The 19,789-nt window shown below is 41.0% G+C and overlaps 1 protein-coding gene across 1 annotated transcript in view; it reads left to right on the top strand.

The window, feature by feature from the left end:
* The window catches only part of pde4dip (phosphodiesterase 4D interacting protein), a 364,533-nt gene that overhangs the window by 317,950 nt on the left and 26,794 nt on the right, over positions 1-19,789 (top strand). Inside the window, 3 exon segments of the mRNA XM_055642108.1 lie at positions 3,422-3,675; positions 12,608-12,742; positions 13,614-13,790. Coding sequence (XP_055498083.1) covers positions 3,422-3,675; positions 12,608-12,742; positions 13,614-13,790 — 566 coding nt within the window.

Below are 19,789 nucleotides of genomic sequence, written 5' to 3'. Positions count from 1 at the left end.
ACTTGGCCTCCACAACCTTCTGTTGCAATCATCGTGATCTATCATCGTGGCAGTTTTCTTGCATGAAGGTCTTGTCCTATATGATTCTATTTTTATTGTGTTATTGTGTGTGGTGCCACTGAAATACATGGTCTACTCTGGCTCAGTTTATAATTATGTGAAGTCAATGACACATTGTTAATTGGTATGTGCACATACTAAAAAAATATTGAAAATTACATTGTGTGGCTTCAGGATAATGGGTTTGTTTTCCTACTCTTTAATAACAAGTATAGAATGTCCATACAAATATTCTATGTCACTAGAATAGTGTGGAGGGTTACCCTGGATTGTGTCTGCGATACATCATAACTGAGATTGCTTAAGGCAAGATTTCTGACATGGAAAATCATGTTATACTTTTGTAGTGATATCTTACAAATCGCACAGTATACCAAAAGATAAAAGGTAGACAATGTAACGTATTAGCTTGTCCCAGAGAATGGTTTCTACCCTAGGTGGGCTACTGGAAATGGAATCTGAATCAATGGTAGCATTTAAATCATGAATAGGGGAACTGATCCAAACAAATATCTTGGAAATTCAAGAGACTGTAGATGATGGAATCTTAAGCAAAGAGCTGGAGGAAGTTGGCGGGTCAGGCAGGCAACATCTGTGGAAAGAATGGATAGACCCTACTTCAGGCTGATAGTGTGCGGGGGGGGGGGGGGGGGGGGGGGGGGAGGGGAGAAGATAGGTAAAGGAGGGGAACACCTGGTGGATACAGGTGAGTGGGGGTGATTGGCAAATGGGTGGAGTTAGTGACGAAGGCTTGATGTAAAAAGAGAGAATGCCACATTAGGAGCACTGAATGCAGTAGATAAGATTGGAGGAGGTTCATGTGAACCTCTGTCTCACCCGGATGATGGAAGTGAAAGAGGAAGTGTAGGGACAGGTGTTACATCTCCTGTAGTTGCAAAGGAAATGCCTGGGGAGGATGCGGATTGTGTGGGAAGGGATGTGCAAACCAAGAAGTTGCAGAAGATGGTCTCTACGGAAGTGAAAGAGGTGGGGATGGGAAGGTATGACTGGTGGTAGAATAACGTTGAAGGTGGTGGGAGTGTCAGAGAATGAAATATAAAAACAAATATCTTGCTTCATGAAGCCGCTACATGGATGATGGGCCATGTTACCTACTATCCTTTAAAATTCAATGTAAATAAAAATAACCCACTGTTTATGAATGACAGAAATGTTGTAGCGCAGGAGGCTCTTTGACCCATTTATTCCATGCTGACTCAATGCAAGAACAATGCAGCTTCTTCCACTCCCCCACCATCTCCCCTCCACTGCATTATTTTACCTTTTGAATACCATGTTTGAATCTACCTCTATTACTTATTCTGGCAATGGACTCTACTTGCTGGGAACAAGTTATATTCAGCTATTCTGTACAGACCCTTCCTAATCTTAAATACCAATATCTTACTCAACTTCTCCTGTTCCAAGGAGAACAATCCCTATTTCTCTCATATATTCATGGAACTAAGATCATATTCCAGTATTCATTTCAGTAAATCTCTTGTATATCTTTTCAGTGACATTTGCATATTTTGGCCCAATTATATTTTTGTTGTGATTCAACCAGCATTTTGTAAAGGTTCATCATGATGTCATAGAGTTATGGAGTGAAACAGGCCTTTCGGCCCAACTTGCCCACACCGGCCAACATGTCCCAGCTACACTAGTCCCATCTGCCTGCGTTTGGTCCATAACCCTCCAAACCCGTCCTATCCATGTACCTATCTAACTGTTTCTTAAACGTTGCGATAGTCCCAGCCCCAACCACCTCCTTTGGCAGCTTGTTTCATACACCCACAACCCTTTGTGTGATAAAGTTACCCCTCAGATTCCCATTTAACCTTTTCCCCTTCACCTTGAATCTATGTCCTCTGGTCCTTGATTCCCCCCACTCTGGGCAAGAGACTTTGCATCTACCCGATTTATTCCTCTCATGATTTTATACACCTCTAAAATATCACCCCTCATCCTCCTGCGCTCCATGGAATAGAGACCCAGCCTACTCAACCACTTCCAATAGCTCAGACCCTCTAGTCCTGGCAACATCTTCATAAATCTTCTCTGAATCCTTTCAAGCTTGACAATATCTTTCCAATGTCCTTTCTCCTTTACTCAGAACCCCTATTTGTAAGTCCCTGGGTCTTGTATACTTTTTTTAAACTGCTTGATTGATTTGATTTGATGTGATTTGATTCAATTTATTGTCATTGTCTTCAAGTAAGAGACAACGAAATGTTATTTCCCATACAGTCATACGAATAAAAAAACAAACACACAGAACACAATAATCCACAACACAAAGTTCCCCACTGTGAGGGAAGGAACCAAAGTCCAGTCAACCTCCTCGCTGATGTTCCCTGATGTTCCCCGATGTTCACCCGTGGCCGTGGCCTCCCGAGCCCCCGCAGTCGCCGCTACGGGCGGCCCGATGTTCAGGCCCTCTCACCGGGAACAATGGAACCCCGACGTTGGGCGGAAGAACATCCTCAGCGGCCTGGACCTCTGAATCGGCCACCTTCCACTGGAGTCCGCTGCTCCCGAAGTCCACAGGCCGAGCTAGGCGGAGATTCAACGCTGGCGGCCCCCGGCAAAGGGTCCCAGGACTCCGCGATGTTGGTCAGCGTCGCCCGTGTTGGGAGCTCCGCGAACCACAGATCCGTCGATGCAGCAGGCCCAACACTCCGGAGCCTCAAACGGCGATCCTAGGTGAGATATCGCCTGCTCCGGGATGTATCCAGCGCTGAAGCTCTGGTCCGGTCCCGGCAGGAAAGGCCGTGCCAAACCAGTTGGTAGGCCGCGAGGAGGGGGGCGAGGGCGCGACTCGGAGAATAGTCACGTCCGTACCAGGAAGAGACTGAAGGACGGTTTCCCCCTTTACCCTACCCCCCTCCCCCACATAAAATACTAAAAAAAATACTTTAAACATACTAAAAATATTTTTTTTTAAAGACAAACGGACTGCAGTCGGAGGCAACCATCAACAGCGCCAACTGCTTTCTTAACTTCCTCTGTCCATTTCAATTATTTACAGCTCTCTCTATACTGCTGTAACTATTTTAGGACTAATTGTGCCATTCAATTTATATATTACTTATACTTGTTTTTTCTTATCAAAATATAATCTACCTGTTGCTTTATATTTCATTGGCCTTTTGATCACACATTCCACCAGCCTATCTATATTCTGTTAGTAAATTACCGTTCTTCTCATAGCTTACAGCAGAGGTTTTCAAAGTAAATGTGCCCTTATTTAATGAAAAATTTTCCAGCGACTAATGTATATAGAATGCTGGAAGGAAATTGGCTACAAACTCTGACAGGTTGATGATATTTATTCCTTGTCGTTTTAACTTATTCACAGACTGAACAAAGAACTTGAGCAGAAAAACAAGCTAATTGAATCCCTAAACTGCAAACTACAGAGCCGGGCAGACACTCCGACCAACAGCCACGTTCTCTCAGAGTCTGAGCAATCTGATAGAGGATCGTTTGTATCGGATGAGCAAGAGTCAACCAACGATGACCTGGATGCTTATTGTTATGAAGTTGACCTGAGCAGTGAGTACTCGCACGATGATCGACAGAGCACGGAGCTGGAAGCACACGCCACATCAGGTAGGGTTACATTTAAAGCTCGGACTGCCTTAAGCACTGGAAGGGCAAAGGAGCATAATTACATGTGTTAAAATGAAATCAGTGTTGAAATCAGTGTAGCTGCAACATTTGTGTCGAGACATGGCAGTCACATTGAAATAAGAATGTGAACTAATATTTTCAGTGATGGTGTAAGTAGAGCAAGTCTCTACCTGGTCTTTCATGTGAACAACTTCATATCCAGCCTCACTCCCATGAAACAGTCCTCGGCAATCTTTTGTGAAGTATTTACAATAGGGTATAATTGAAAAATGCCAATCTGGCCTTCGTGTAGGTAACTCCTTGGAATAGTAGAAACAACAAGAAATGTGGAAGCAGAATGGGTCATGTTAGGACTACATGGACAGCCGATTATGTTTACATACGTTGCATATTCTGTGTGGTATGCTATCTTAAAGATCCTTGATGAATATGCTGAGCATTTAGATAGGTAACCAGCTATTAGATTGGTAACAGCATTTCACATCTTTAATGTGTGTAAAAGGTCTCTCAAATTCTAATATCAATGCTAATACCATGAATAAATTGCTGTATGAGGATATCCTCATTAAGAAGGCAGGCACGGGTTATTGATAGGGGACGATCAGCCATGATCACAATGAATGGCGGTGCTGGCTCAAAGGGCTGAATGGCCTCCTCCTGCACCTATATTCTATGTTTCTATGTTTCTAAGGCACATAAGTAAGTCCCTTGGGCAGCTAACCTTCACTACTTTTTCTCACCCTTAAAAAAGAGTTGAGTTGCACTGAATTTTCTGAGAGAACAATCCATTGTCTGACATTTTTTCTTTAGAGATAGAGATATTAAACTCAATGCACTTTGATAAAGGTAAACCTGGACCTTGTGGGAAGATACTAAATTAGAGTTAAGCAAATTACAGCATTAAGCAGCCGATCAGGAGAATAAATTGGGAGCAGTTGTTATTGGGCAAGTCCACACCTGAAGTCCACGCCTAACCTGTGGCAGTCATTTAATAGCCAGTTGATCAGTCTAAGGCCAGCATGGTCTTAGTAAGGAGGAAGAATAAGGGATAGCAAGGTAAGGGACCCTTGGATGATCAAAGTGTTTGTGAATTTAGCCAAAAAGTGGATGTAAGATGAAATCAGACTGACTTTGAGGAACATTAAGCAAGCAGGAAATAACTCAAGCAGGCAATTAGAAGGACCAAAAGAGGCCATGAAAAGTAATTGGTGAGTCAGATTAAAGAAAATCCAAAGGCTTTTTATACATACATTAAAAACGGGTATCCAGCGAGAAGGTTCAGTCGCACACGGATAAAGGAGGGGATTTATTCCTGGATTCAGAGGATGTGGGCAATGTACTAAACAAGTACTTTACATCTGTTTTACAACAAGGGGAAGGACATGGACGACAGTGAGATCAGTGTGTTAAATATTAATACGTAAGGGCAATTTGAGATCACGGGGGTGGTTTTGAGGTTCTTAAGGAGCTTTAATGGGGATAAATTCCCAGGGCCTGATGGGAGCTATCCCAGGTTATTGAGAGAGGCAAGAGAGGAGATCACAGTGCACTTGACAAAGATCTTTGTATTTTCTATAGTCATAGGCGAGGTCCCGGAGGACTGGAGTGTAGCCAATGTTTTTCCTTTGTTTAAAAAGGGGAAGTAGAGATAATCCAGGAAATTATAGGTCAGCGAGTCTCATGTCAGTGGTAGGGAAGCTATTGGAGAGGATTCTTTGGGGTAGAATTTTCTTTATTTTGGAAGACCTAATTAGAGACAGTCGGCATGTCTGTGAGATCTGTGACCAGTGTGCATTTCCGCAAGATTGATGCTAGGACAGTTAGTGTTTGGAATATATATAATTGACTTGGATGTAAACGTAGATAGGTTCATTTGGAGGTTTGCAGTCGAAAACAAAGCTGGTGAAATTGCTTACAGGGAGGATGGCTGTCAAAGTGTGCTGCAGGATATAGATTTGCCACGGAAATGGGCAAAGAAATGGCAGATAGAATTTCATCAGAGCAAGTGTGAGGAGTTGCACTTTGGGAAATTGAATGTATGGTGAAAGTACACAATTTTACTTCGGAGTCACGTGAGTGACTACGTGAAGACCCCGTCCAGTACGCATGCGTGTCATATCGTCTATCACATTGCGTGATGACTGGCAGGGTGAACGTGATTCTCCTGCCAGCAACAGACCTGAGGTAAGTTTTTTTTTTTTTTTTAACTTTCAGGTTAAATCTTCTTGCAGGAACCTCTACTTAGAGGGTCTGCTAAAAGTCCGGGGAAAAGTCGGGACGGAGGGGAAACCCCAGTCTCGAACTTCCAGGGAACCCCGGTCAAGGGGAATCCAGCCCACGGACCTAGGCGCTCGGAACCGCGGAATGCAGGTAGCGAGCGACGGTGGATTCACCTTTGAGCCGCTGGCATATTGGTGGAAAATCCGCTCGGGAGACCACGGGAAGTGGACGGCGGTGGATTCGCCTTCGAGCCGCTGGCGTAAGTCACCTACTGTGCCACTGGCAGAGGCTTCATATACCCCCCCCCCCCCCCCCCCCCCCCCCCCCCCCCCGAAGCAGGATACCCTCTCCCCCGCCTTTGTAAATAGCGTCTAGTACCAGCGGCTTCATATTGGCTATGACTTTGTAAATAGCGGCTGGATATCCCGTTGCAGACACCCCTGGAAAACCGCTCCATGGAGAAGCCCTGTTATAAGGGACCGCGGGGAAGCGACCTGAGAACCCGCTCCGTAGGACTGCGGGAAACCACGACCACGAGACGGACAGTAAGTCAGGACGTTGTGCAGCATAAGGTTTAAAAAGGACATGCAGGTAAATTCCAGCGGCTTCGAACCCCCCCCCCTATTTTGAAGAAGGATACAGGAATGGACCGCCCCAGACTGACTGCGGAATCGCGGAATTGCGGGCTTTTATAGGGCACCTGGATCGCTATTGATCAGCAGTCTGCAGTTACTGCGGGCACCTGCACAGTCGGAATCGGGGGGACTGGTGGGAAGACCAAGCAGAAGAAAGCCCAGGCTGGAAAACACGGTGGAGAAGCCCTGCTATAAGGGACGGCGGGAGCAACTGCGATCGCATATCCCACATGCAGGGTAGATCGAAAGAACCCCAATGGAAGTGTTTCTACAAGGACCACATAGAACACCAGGGGTAACATGCCCATGACCAGCACCTTATTGAGAGGCTGCATAATGCATCTCCCTCAACAGAGGGGAGCATTAGGAGGGTATCACTTCTGGGCTTACTCGAAGACAGGGTTTTGGCTTTGTGAGAAATATGTGTGCAGGGGTGCAGGAATCCACACTACAGCAGCAGGAGCGCGACAAGTGGCCGGGGGTTCAGGAAGCTGTACATCATCATGCAAGACCTCACATCTTCGACGGCAGCACCCCTACGCACCCACCAGCAAACCACGATGAACTGAAGCTGGTGAAAGTGTGAAAGCCGTACAACCAGGACAAAGGTCTTTTTTAGGGACAGCCCAGAACGGCCTTCCTGGAAGATGCACCAACCTCGTACTCGAGCTCCTCTACCTCCCAGGAGCAGATGTAAAAACATGCACACATGTTTGAGGCAGCTCTTGGGTCGGGTTGCATAAGTCCACCCATTCGGATAAAGGTATGGAACCTCATCGATGATGTCTCCTGTCACGGATACAAGTTGGTAATATTAAACTGGTTTGAATATTTACCCTGGTTTGGGATAACACTAGATTAGTTTATACTGCACACAGGTATGGTTGGAGTTGCCTTTCAAGACAAGGCTCACAAGAATGGGATGTAGACTGATCATTGTCAACAGCCTCAACCCGCATGTGCAGTATAGACTTTTCTGAATAACTTCCATGTGATAATTTCCGCTCACAGGGTTGAAGATATTTGAAATTTAACTGGATGAGGCAACGATACACTCAGAAGCGTTACAAAATGGGCTATCTCCAGTTTCCAGATTATTTACCAAATCACTATCAGTGCTTATGCACAGAGCTATCAAATAAGTGCATGGCCAATCTCCCTCGACAGAGCATACTGTATTTTACTAAATTAGGAGTCACCACTGGGCTGACTCTGAAGACAGGGGTTTGGCTGAAGAGTTAACCGCAAATTGCAGGGGGTACCACTGAAACATTGATTACTATACAATCATCCATTGGTCTGGGAGGAGCTGAGACAAAAAATTAGCCGTTAGGAAACATCAAAGTCACAATCATCACGCAAGACCTCACATCTTCGAAACCAGCACCCCTACGCACCCACCAGCAAATCGATGAAACTGAAGCTGGTGAATTTTGATGATGCTATTGCCGTACAATGGGTAAGGGGTTAATTTTTAGGTTACGGAGGCAGATGGGGCCTTCCTGGAAGATGTATCAACCCAATGTACTCGAGGTGCATTCTACCATAAAGGGAGCAGATGTAAAATCATGCATGCACAAGTTTGAGGCAGCTTGGTCCGGTATATGTTAATCCACCCATTCGGATAAAGGTATGGAACCTCATCGATGATGTCTCGCTTTAGCACGGATACAAGTTGGTTATATTAAATCAATGGTTTGGATATTTACATGGTGACGATCAAAACACTAGATTACAATTTATATTGCACACAGGTAACTATTGAGTTGCCTTTCAAGACAAGGCTCACAAGAATGAGGCATGTGGACTGGCGATTGTGCATTCTCGCCTCAACTAGGATGTGCAATGTTATTATATGACTTTTGGCCTGAATAACAGGTCCATGTGCAAGATTTCCGGGTTTTCATAGTGCCTGCCTGGGTTATATACCTATGGAAATTTAACGAAGATGAGGCAAAAACCTTACATGGTTCAGAAGCGTTACAAAATGGCTAACTCCAGTTGTGATTTGAAAACCATCCTCTGCATGATATAATCAACCTTACAGACTCACTATCAGTGCTTCGGCTGCACCATAAGCGAGCTATCACTACAATTAAGATAGCATGGCCAATCTGCATATGATATTGAACATACTGTATGCTTCCGTACGTTTAAATTAGCCTTATCAGACACATAGCTATATTTGGGATTAGGACATTGTTACTCTCACCATTGTCCAGTTAAGTTTAAATTATTTGGTTGATACCAACTGAAACTACTTGATTCCGGACTCACCCTCTGATATCCTAAACTAGATGTTGCTTAAAATCCCATGGACCAGAGATTGGTTGGTGCATGTGATCACGCATTTACACACCAGTATGTCAAGGTTCCTAAGAGCCTTATAGACTGACAGCAATATTATTAGTTACATAATATATTGTTAGAAGGAATCACTACGAACCTTCTCCAGATGGTTATATTGGTCTGGCATATACAGGAGTAGTACATTGACCTTCCCGTGGACCTTGGGTTGCATGTGATCACGCATTTACACCAGTATGTCAAGGTTCCTAAGAGCCTTATAGACTGACAGCAATATTATTAGTTACATAAAATCTTGTTAGAAGGAATCACTACGAACCTTCTCCAGATGGTTATATGGTTCTGGCATATACAGGAGTGTACATTGACATTGAGTCTCACTCCACCAGGACCGCTATACACCAGGACCGCTATACCTCAGCAGCAGGGATGGACCACATCCTAGCGGTTGCAGGATGGTCAAACCATTGATCTGTCCAAATATTCAGAATAACCTATTGCCAGATATGGGGTATTTGCCAACTCTATGTTAGGTATGGTTCATACTTCCTCCAGGTTGAGGGAGGTTACTATTGCCACTATTATTCATTAATAGCATCAACATGTCTATATCTATGTCATGTCTGAATGCATTCTTAATGTTCACTCATCATTGGCCTACTGATGCAGTGTATGACGCCTGGACTCGGTTCCACGGCATGAAATCACAGAGCTTTAAAATCTTCACGTAGTCACTCACGTGACTCCGAAGTAAAATAATAAGATTAAACGAGAACTTACCAGTTTGAAGTTTGATCTTTATTTTATGAGGAGTAATGTTGAGGGATTTTGTGCCCTCTGCTCCCAGCCCTCTATCATAAAGTTCAACTGGTATTATGGTTCTCTTATCTTACTATGTTCAGTTCAATAACTGTTATCTGTGATTTCACACCGCTGCTTTGAAGATTGACACGCATGCGTACTGGACGGGGTCTTCACGTAATCCCTCAACGTTACTCCTCATAAAATAAAGATCAAACTTCAAACTGGTAAGTTCTCGTTTAATCTTACTATTAATGGCGTGACCTTTATAAACATTGATATACAGAGGGATCTTGGATGTCAAAGTCCATAGCTCTTTGAATGTGGCAACACATATATATCTATTTGGAGAGAGTGATAAAGAAGGCATGTGGTATGCTTGCTTTTGTCGGCCGGGGCATTGAGTACATGAGTCAGGAAGTGATGTTGCAACTTTATATAAAATTTTGGTTAGCAACATTTGAAGTATTGTGTACAGTTCTGGTTGAATAATGTGAGGCTTTGAGAAGGATGCAGAAGAGTTTATGAGAATGCTGCCTGGAATACAGGGTGTATAAGGAGAGGTTGGAAAGACAGATAGTTTTCTCTGGAGTGTCAGAGTTTGAGAAGAGACCTGAAAGATGTATATAAAATTATGAAAGGCATAAACAGGTAGACAGTCGGCACTTTTTCCCAAGGTGGAAATGTTAAAGACGGAAGGGCATAGCTTTAAGTTGTGAGAGGCAAGGTCCAAAGGCGATGTGTGGGGCAAGTATGTTACTCATCATCTCCCACCAAGTGCGTTGCAATGGATGGTGGTGGAGGCAGATGAGATAGTGATATTTAAGAGATTTTTTTGATAGGCACATCAATATGCAGGGAATGGAGTAATATGGATGGCATGCAGATTGGGGAGATTAGTTCAGAATGGACATTGTGGGCTGAAGGGCCACTTCGTACGTTCATAATTTGGCCATTTGGCCCATCAAATCTACTCTGCCATTCAATCATGGCTGATCTCTCTCTCCTTCCTAACCCCATTCTCCTGCCTTCTCCCCATAACTCCTGAGGCCCATACTAATCAAGAACTTATCTATCTTTGCCTTAAAGATATCCATTGACTTTGGCTCCACAGCCTTTTGTGGCAATGTCTTCCACAGATTCGCCATTCTCTAACTAAAGAAATGTCTCCTCATCTCCTTCCTAAAGGACCGTTCTTTAATTCTGAGTATGGTCCTAGATTCTCCCACAAGTGGAAACATCCTCTCCACATCCAGTCTATCTTCCGGTGCTGTACTGTTTTATGTTCTGTATTCGATGCTCGATGATTGTTCATTTTGTTTAAGTGGGTGCAGAAGACATCAGGATTTAGAAAGCCTGCATTTCGTCAATAGTTTCCTGGCAGTATTTATGCTTCAACCAGCACCACTTCTGGTTTATATCCGATGTGCTGATGCTTTATGGCTGCTGTATTGCTATATAAATAAAGTATACTTCGCAAATAAGTTTAAAATGTATCGCAGCAAAGTGTAACAATGTCTATTTATGACTTTTACCAGTTATAAATTGAACCTCATTTATGAAAATCAATATTCTGTCACAAAACACACTATAAGGGACAGTTTTTACTCACTAATGGGCAGGCCAGAAGAAATCACTCGGGTATCCAGATGGTCTCATACAGTTACCGTGTTATTCTCGCTAACTATTGTATCATGAGTGTGTTGCTCATTCTGTGTGCATTGCTCATTCTGTCCCTTTATCGTCACAGAGTGCCTTTGTGATATCATAGGATGACTATATCACTCAACAGTGATCTTGTAACCTCATCACCACCTTCGTTAATCTTAAATATCTCAATTCATTTCACCTGATTCATTAAACTGAATTATACTGATATATATTACCCCTTCATTTAGTAATCCAGTTATAATTTGACACTCTACATGTGTAGAGATCTAGAACATACTGATAGCAGTACATACAATGAAAATTGCTACATTTTTTTGCTTACTCTGAAGGGCCCCAAGTCAGAATGCTATCTATCGAGTACTGTCAAACCATTTTATGAAGATGACCAATTAATTCAATTATATATCTCAAATGTTTTATTAAAACATAAAATTGGGGAGGAGGAATGGGGGTTTGTCCCACATAGTCTACAGGCACAACAGTCCATGCTTCAATCATTTGTCTCATTATCATGAGTTTGTTAGCTATGGGCAGTGCTTTCTTTGTGACAGCATGCACTGATACGGCAAACCAGCGCCTCTAAAAAGGTCAGCATCCTTATTTTGTCTTCCAGCCACATGACATGCAGTATATGTTAATTGAAGGTGCATACCAGTACATTTTTGTCTGTTGGTAAGTCAGGAGGAATTTGGTTTGAACACACAAATTCTTAGCTAACATTTCATTGAAGAAGTGCTGCATTGTTGTCCATCGCTAAGAAGTTAACAGAAGGACCATCTGCTTTCTTGGGGGGACTTAATAGATTCCATGGCGCTACCTTGAGAAATAACCAGGGCATTTTCCTCAGTAAGCTGTTCAATGTTTATCTATCATACAGTGTTAGCAAAAAATAGGTTTTCTTGCTATTATCGCATTGCTCAAAGAGGCAGCTATTTTATATTCAGGCACTACACCGGCAAAATATTTCATTGGCACTAAAGCTCTTTGAGCTATTATAAATGGGACAGTGATAACTTTAAATTGACGATCCATCATCACTGGCCTCTCAACCAGAGAAACTATTATTTGGATACATTCACATATTGGAATCTGGTGCCAAGGCCCTGAAAAGGTGGTGATGAGTCATCTTTTGAACTGCTATAGTTCTTCTGGTGGAAGTGCCCTTGTAGTGGAAATTATGTTCGAGAATTTACATGTTGACTTTGTTTTAGTTTCATGTCTTTCTATGAGTTTGTGGCTTTTTGACACCTCATTACATTAACAATTGCTCTCATCAGATGATCAAAATCATTATGAAAATTCATCCCAACATTCATCTCTTGCATCTGCCTCTTCATGTGAAAGTCAACCCAAGGATAATGCCAACATCTCACTCTCTCAACAACCCTGTGACACTGCTAAGACACAAAAAGGTACAGTTAGAAATTGGTCAATGTTTATAGCTTTAATTGGGGCTTTAAAACTAGTGTAGACACTTTAAGTAAAAGGTTTTGATCTTCCTCCCTTCAATTCAGGTAATGTTTTCAGTGCAGTCGTGGTTACATGTGCTGGGTTATTATAATTTGATGTCACACTCATTACTTGATACCCTTTTTTGCTCAGGGTATCTAATGTTAAATCTAACATTTAAATACAAGTTAGAAGTAGAAGATGCAAAATGGGTACAATGCTGCCTTCCATGCACTGAACATCAATCCCTGTCATGTTCATCAAAAGGTAGATGGTGGTTTAAGGCGTAAAACTTCTAAGAACAGATGATTTGCTTTCTGGGTTTAATCTTTCTGACACTTGCATTGTACGGTTGGTCCAGTTACACCTGTCCAACATAAACCAAGAGTGCAGATCAGGAAAATAAAGGTGCTAAGCTCTATACTGATTATAGCCTTTGCTTCAAGTCTTTGGGCTAAGGAGGAGAAAATCGATCCAGAATTCCCTCACCACTAACTCCCGCAGTAATAGGTTTGTATTTAGAAGTTGAATGATGAAATAACATCCATTGACAGTCGCGACCTTGATCTCAGTGGGAATGAGCATTTCGGTAAAACATCAAAGAATTAGGAATATACCGAACGTACCTGAGCAACAGTCAGATCATTTAGGGCTTGGAACAGCAGGAAAAATAAAATCACAAGTGTAGTAATTCCAAATCTGGGTGTATTTATGCACAGTAGGAGCAGGTTTAATAAGTGTTTCCACATTTACTGTGTTTTATGTTGAAATTTGTGTTTATTTCTATAAAACTTTTCATTTTATTTCTATTTTGATTCTGCTGTCCACCTTTAGGTTTCTATTCCAGCAGTGTGCCACCAAGCCCTCATGCCTGTCAGGCTTCATATTGTGCTGGCTTCCCTTCTCAGTTTGGAAGCAAGCCCTTTGGGCCAGCTTACCTGACACCATCAACATTTTCACTGGCCGAGGTCCAACAAGAACTTCACATGTTACAAAGACAGCTGGGAGAAAGTGAGAATTTTACCTGATATTCTGCTTGGATACCACCAATGTAACAGAGCATGTGCAAACCAGCATGATGTGGAGTGGTGGAAGTTTAATCGGGAGCACTAAAAATATTTGAGCTTTAATTGTCTATTCTAATTCATTTGTTTTCTTTGCTGATGATTAAGTGTGATTTAAAAAAAAAATCTAAATAGTATTAAATTTCGGAGGCTCAGCCACTAATCTGCGCTGTTAGCTTATCATACCTGCAATTGGTGTAACAATACCAAGATTAGCCTCAACACAAAATATAGGTCAGCTTCAGAAAAGGTTCACAATCATGGTCAATTCTTGCTGAAATTGTGTCTGTGTGGATGTCAGCTGAGAACAAAATGATAATTAACTATGATGCCCCAAGTACACACGTGGCTTGTGTCAGAAATGCTCTCCTGTATATTTACACTCATTACTGCTTCCCTTGCAAAAAATAACAACAATGTTTTAAAATGTAACCAGGTCTTTTTTTCTCAACATTTTTAATCTCTCATTCTTTGAGCTTTTTCCAGTTTATCATCTGCTGGAATAAAGTAGTCCACTAGAACTCTTCTGGGTCTCTCAACGGCTCTTAGAAGATTAATATCGCACTATTATCCTTGTATCCCATCTTCTTACTTCCGACTTGTAAAGATGTGTCACACAAAAACTCTAACATGCAAACTGAGCTTATGTTATGTTGCTAACAATTATCTTTCTTTTAAAATTTGGCTGAAAAATCATATTTTACTGTCAGTAAAATTTAAATGTTGTTTTTTGGGGGTTTTGGAGCATCTTCACAAGATAGTTTAGTGTGGCATCAACTACGGCGATTTTGTTTAGATTATCTGTATGCATTATCATCATTATAGTGAGATTCATGCCATCCAGAAATGTTGGTTCATCGGTATTACTGCAGAAGTGTATCCTTCAGGAGTGCAGCATTGTTCCATCAGTTTTAAGCAGTGGTACGTTGTTATTTCGTGACTCTTTGGCCTATTTCTTCAATGCCTTCTATAAATTAAAAGGGATCTTTCCGCTTCCCCATTTGAATCTGGGTGATAAGGGGAAGTGAAATTGTATATTATTCCCTTGTTCTAAATAAATTGTTCATCAAAAACAATCTTGGACCAGTGCCTGATGCTACATCCAGAATTGTGCCTGGCAAAGATTCCTCTAAGATAACACTTGCAGTAATACTTGATCACACAGTCATTACTTCCAATTAATTTGAATATGATTGATAAATACTAAAATGTTGTCTGCCCTTTTATAGAATTATGTATGGATTCACAGAAATGGGCCTGTAAACCATTTCCACACCTGCAGTGGTGCTTTACGAGTTGTGTTTGCAGTCCTGCCATACAGAATATCTATCTACCAAATCTCCTCTGTCTTTCCCAGTGCCCGGCCAATAGACAAATCCTCTAGCCCAAAGTTTTCACATTTGCCCAACACAACTTCTTCTTATCGAGTCCACACAAGATTAGAAGTTGTTCAGCCAGAGCTGAACAGACTTCTCGGCATCTGCATACAATGGTGTCTGTCTTGCGCTTCTTGTGCATGGTGGTGGAAAGATTGGTGAAAGCAGGGCTGCGACATGAACGCTCTTTCCTTGACCCCTCAACACAACTGATTTGCATTGAATTCTAGGATAAATATGCTTTGCAGCTCCTTCAGCAGCTCTATATCATCTATACATTCTTTAGTAGACAGTTAAAAGTATTTAAAGTCTTGAAAACCGTTTCAAGTCTCCATTTAGATCTGTGTCTGAATCTTTTCATCTAAATATGTGTTCATAAACTTGCTTCAAAAGTCAGGTCTTCTTTAATAAATCAGGTGATTTCCAATGCTAAGCCAGAAAAATCACCTTTTACTACGGTCAAAGATTTTTTTTTAAATAATATTCTTTAATGATTGATGAAATGGAGTCAATGCTGTGGCAACAGAAGGTGTAAATCTGAAGTATTGGATCAGACCTAGAAATATTAAGAACTCGATAACCATTACAATTATTTTAAGTTTAAGGTTTATTTGATGTTCTCTTGAACTGGCAGCAGACCATTTTCATCAATTTTTGGGGATATAAATCATTGATTTATTTCTGATCAAAGGCATACTTACTTTTTCAAATTTGACATTATTGTAATTATGTCTTTGAAACATTCTAGCCAAAGATTTCTGTCCTCTGTGGTGACTGCAGTTAGCACGTCATGCTAATTGCACACACATGCCCTCATCTAGTCACCTTGAATATTTTGGTGATTAATTTTCCAGCATAGAGGAACATTGTACATAAGTACAACCATTTCTGAGTAGTCAGATAGTATTGACTTTCTCCATCTGAATGAAGGCATTGGCGTGACATTGGTCGGTCTTAGTGCAGAGCTTAGTATTGTGGCATATACATTTTGAGATGCAAGTAGAAGTCCTTTCTATTAGGACTATTTTATAAACTATACGGAGCTGGGTTGTCTTATCACCCTGGATGACTATGATGGCTGTGGCACATTTCACAAAATGAATGGACAAAACCCATGAAGGTTATATTCAAGGGCAATCCAGCACTGTGGAATGTATGCAAATCCCAATAATGTGGACAATGAACAACCTCCTCCAACCATATCTCAAGATTCATTTGCCCATTATCTAGGCCTTTACTAAGTTTGACCAGTCAAGAGTTTCAACAAATTATATTGGCATGAGATGTAATATGTAAATGCAAGAGAGATACTGTAATACCCAGTCAGATTTTAAATATATCTGAATATTGTTTCAGGAGCTCCTTTAAACATAGTTGTGGTATTTAGGCTAAATATGTTTTTCCAATCCAACTGCAACTTCAGTCATTCTGTCCTAAACTGAGAAAAACAGGGACTAAAATTGGTAGCTTTCCTTTTGCCTGCTACGAAGGACTATATGTTCTATTTGTCCTAATGTCCTCAACTTTAGTGTGATTCATGTGGTGGGGGTTGAATTATTAAACTTTTTTTCACATTCCATGATGGGGTAGTCAATGGTTGTGTCAATTTCATATAATTGTCTTGCTGTTTACCTTTAATTTTGAAATAGCTGCTTTTACGTTGCCACTAGTGATGTTATAGTGATGTAGATGCTATTTAAAATAATTTTACTGCATTACGAATCCTCCGCAGTCTTGGTAAACTTTCTGTGGTTTCCTCGCTAATTATTACCCTTCCATCCGGTCACTGCTTGAATGTCACCACTTTGGTTTCCATTGCTATATTTACCCCTCCGTACAGAGGATATGATTCTTTACGTTATGCAAGTGAAACATCTTACTACTTTGACCTGATATACTTGTGCTGAAGGATCCCAGTTGCAACAGAAGCAGAGTTATTCACCAGACTCAATTATCACACAAGTTCAATGAGGGAATTTTAATGTTGCTTCTCCTGTTGCTCCATTACCTTATTGTGCCAGCTGAAATTCTCTTTTGTTTCTAGATACTATTACTAAAGATTACTAAAGAACTTGCATTCCTATTTGAACATTAGGTCCAGTTTGTTCAGTATCTTAAACTGAGTAGGCTCAGTATGCTGAGTATATTCCACACACAAGTGCTGCCACATTTTTTAGAATGTCTGCATTATCACAAACCATCTTTATAATACTCTAACTGTGGGTTTTAAACTTACAGCTCTCCACAATTTCCAGTGCTGGGCTGAATTGATTTTGCAGTGATTGTTACTCTTTCTTCAGTTAAGATTGCCTATATTGCATACTTTATCTACTAACAAGTTCAACGTGCTGCATTTCATTTGGCTCACTTAAAATATTTTTGCTCTTTTGGTCATTCTTCCAAAAAACAATTTCATCTGTTTCCTACCAAAATTGTAGTGGATCTTGTATTTATTAAATACTAACGAGGTTTCCAATAAATCCAGCCATGGAGGTGTGAACTATCAGGTTGTACTGTTTTCCACTTTAACAGTTGACTGGCTTGTGTTATTTGCAAAACATTTAAAAAACACTTTTTTTTTGTATTCAAGTCTCAGATTTGTTGTAATCTGTCATGGATGTTTCATGCTCACTCTACCAACACAGACCTTTAGTTACTTGACATCTTTGATGACTTTTTAACTTTTGCTCTTCCACCCTGTTTGCTGGTGTTGAGTACTCAATAAATTCTTAACCTCTAATCAAGTTGACTGCAGAGATTCCAGATTAGTACTTGTGAGACGTGTTTAAACAAGGAGTTTTTCAAATGATTTCCTCAGACTCTGCTTGTGCACAGAATTACGCATAGTGCAATAGATGAGAAACATTGTCACATATATTGACAAACCGCAAAAGTTGAAAATTTTGCTGTATTGTTGGTGAGTTCAGTGAGATAGCCAGGGCAGCCTTTCCATAAGTAACATGGTATAATGGTTATAACTTGGCTAGAGAAAAATTTGGTGTAAAAATAACATGGTACATTGAACATTCCCATGCACTCAGCGAAGAGCCACTTGCAAAGTAAGAGTAACTCTGAGTGACTACTACAATATTATTTTCAAATCAAGTCGAGTTTACCGTTACATGCACAAGTACTTCAAAGTGTGTGCAGGTCTTCAGCAAATAATGAATTGACCTTGAGAGACACATGAGATGTAACACAATGTATGAATGTTGATCAAGGCTAAAGGAAATAAGATGACTAACTAGAAACAAGGAACGGCAGATACTGGTTTACAAGAAATACACAAAGTGATGCAGTAACTCAGCGAGAACGTGGAGAAGTGTTATAGGTCTGGACCCTTCGTCAGGCTGATTGTGGTGGGGGCGAGGGGGAGGAACAGGACATAGACTGGCAAGTGATAGGTAGATACAATAGAGGTATATGTCACAAACTAAAGAACATAGTTTTAAAGGCCGATAGCTATGATAGTAACATTTAAGAAGCTATTAAATAGGCATGTGGAAATGCAGAGAATAGCAGAATATGGATCACGTGCAGGCATATTAATTTAACTTGACATATCTGTACTGCTCTACATTTAAGTGTTCAAAATGAACTTATAGAGGTGTATGAGGGGAAGAAATAGGGTGAATGTGCAATCTTTTACCCAGAGTAGGGGAATCAAGACCAGCGGACAAAGAGGAGCAAGAATGTAGTTGAGGCAGGTACTATGACAACATTTAAAGGATAATAAAGATTTACGTGCCAAATGTGGGCAGATGTGACCAGTTTAGATGGGGCATCTTGGTAGGCATGAATGAGTTGGGCCAAGAGGCCTGTTCCATGCTCTGTGACTCTATATCCTGTATAGGGGAAAAGAGCTATACTTATCATTTTTAACATTCTTAGGTCTGGATATCAACAATATTAATACAACAGAAAACTAATTGTGTGAAAGCATGGAAAGATTATTTTTCATCCACTGTGATATGACTGTTCAATAAAAAATGCTTTAGTGTTGAAGATGCAATTCCCCGCTTCTAGTCCTTCACTGCATGCTTTGAATGCACCATTTGGTTCTAAAAGCTCAGCATGATATACACTTAGTGCTTTTAACACAAAGTGGTTGATCAGTGACGCTTGCTTGCACAATCAATGTACCCATTCACATTTGGCACATCTTAACAATTTAACACCAATAAGGAAATGATCCATTAATGTTCTGCAAGCCGCCAATAGAATGGTTATTACAGCATATTGCATGAAGTTGCAGAATGTATTTGTTAAAAGGCTATCATTGCTGCCCTGGAATGTGGATGAAGAGCAAAGGAAGAGTGATTATTATAACATGAGAATTAAATAAACTGGTTCCTTAAGAGGTGAATGAATCCCTACTTTATGGAAATCCCTCTGCTTGACTATTTTACAGTTTACCTAATAGTATTGACACCAATAGCATAAAGTGACCTCAATTAGCTTCACCGTTGGATAAGTAGAATATTTGAAAGCTGTTCATTCTGCATCTTAGGTGCAACTTGTTTGTTTCAAACTCTATTTTTGCCCTTAAGTGGTCCTCTCTCTCTCTCCT

This window comes from Leucoraja erinacea, chromosome 10, assembly GCF_028641065.1.
Source record: "Leucoraja erinacea ecotype New England chromosome 10, Leri_hhj_1, whole genome shotgun sequence".
Lineage (NCBI taxonomy): Eukaryota > Metazoa > Chordata > Chondrichthyes > Rajiformes > Rajidae > Leucoraja > Leucoraja erinaceus.
Note: the sequence above shows the minus strand (reverse complement) of the source record. Positions and strands in the feature narration are given on the sequence as shown.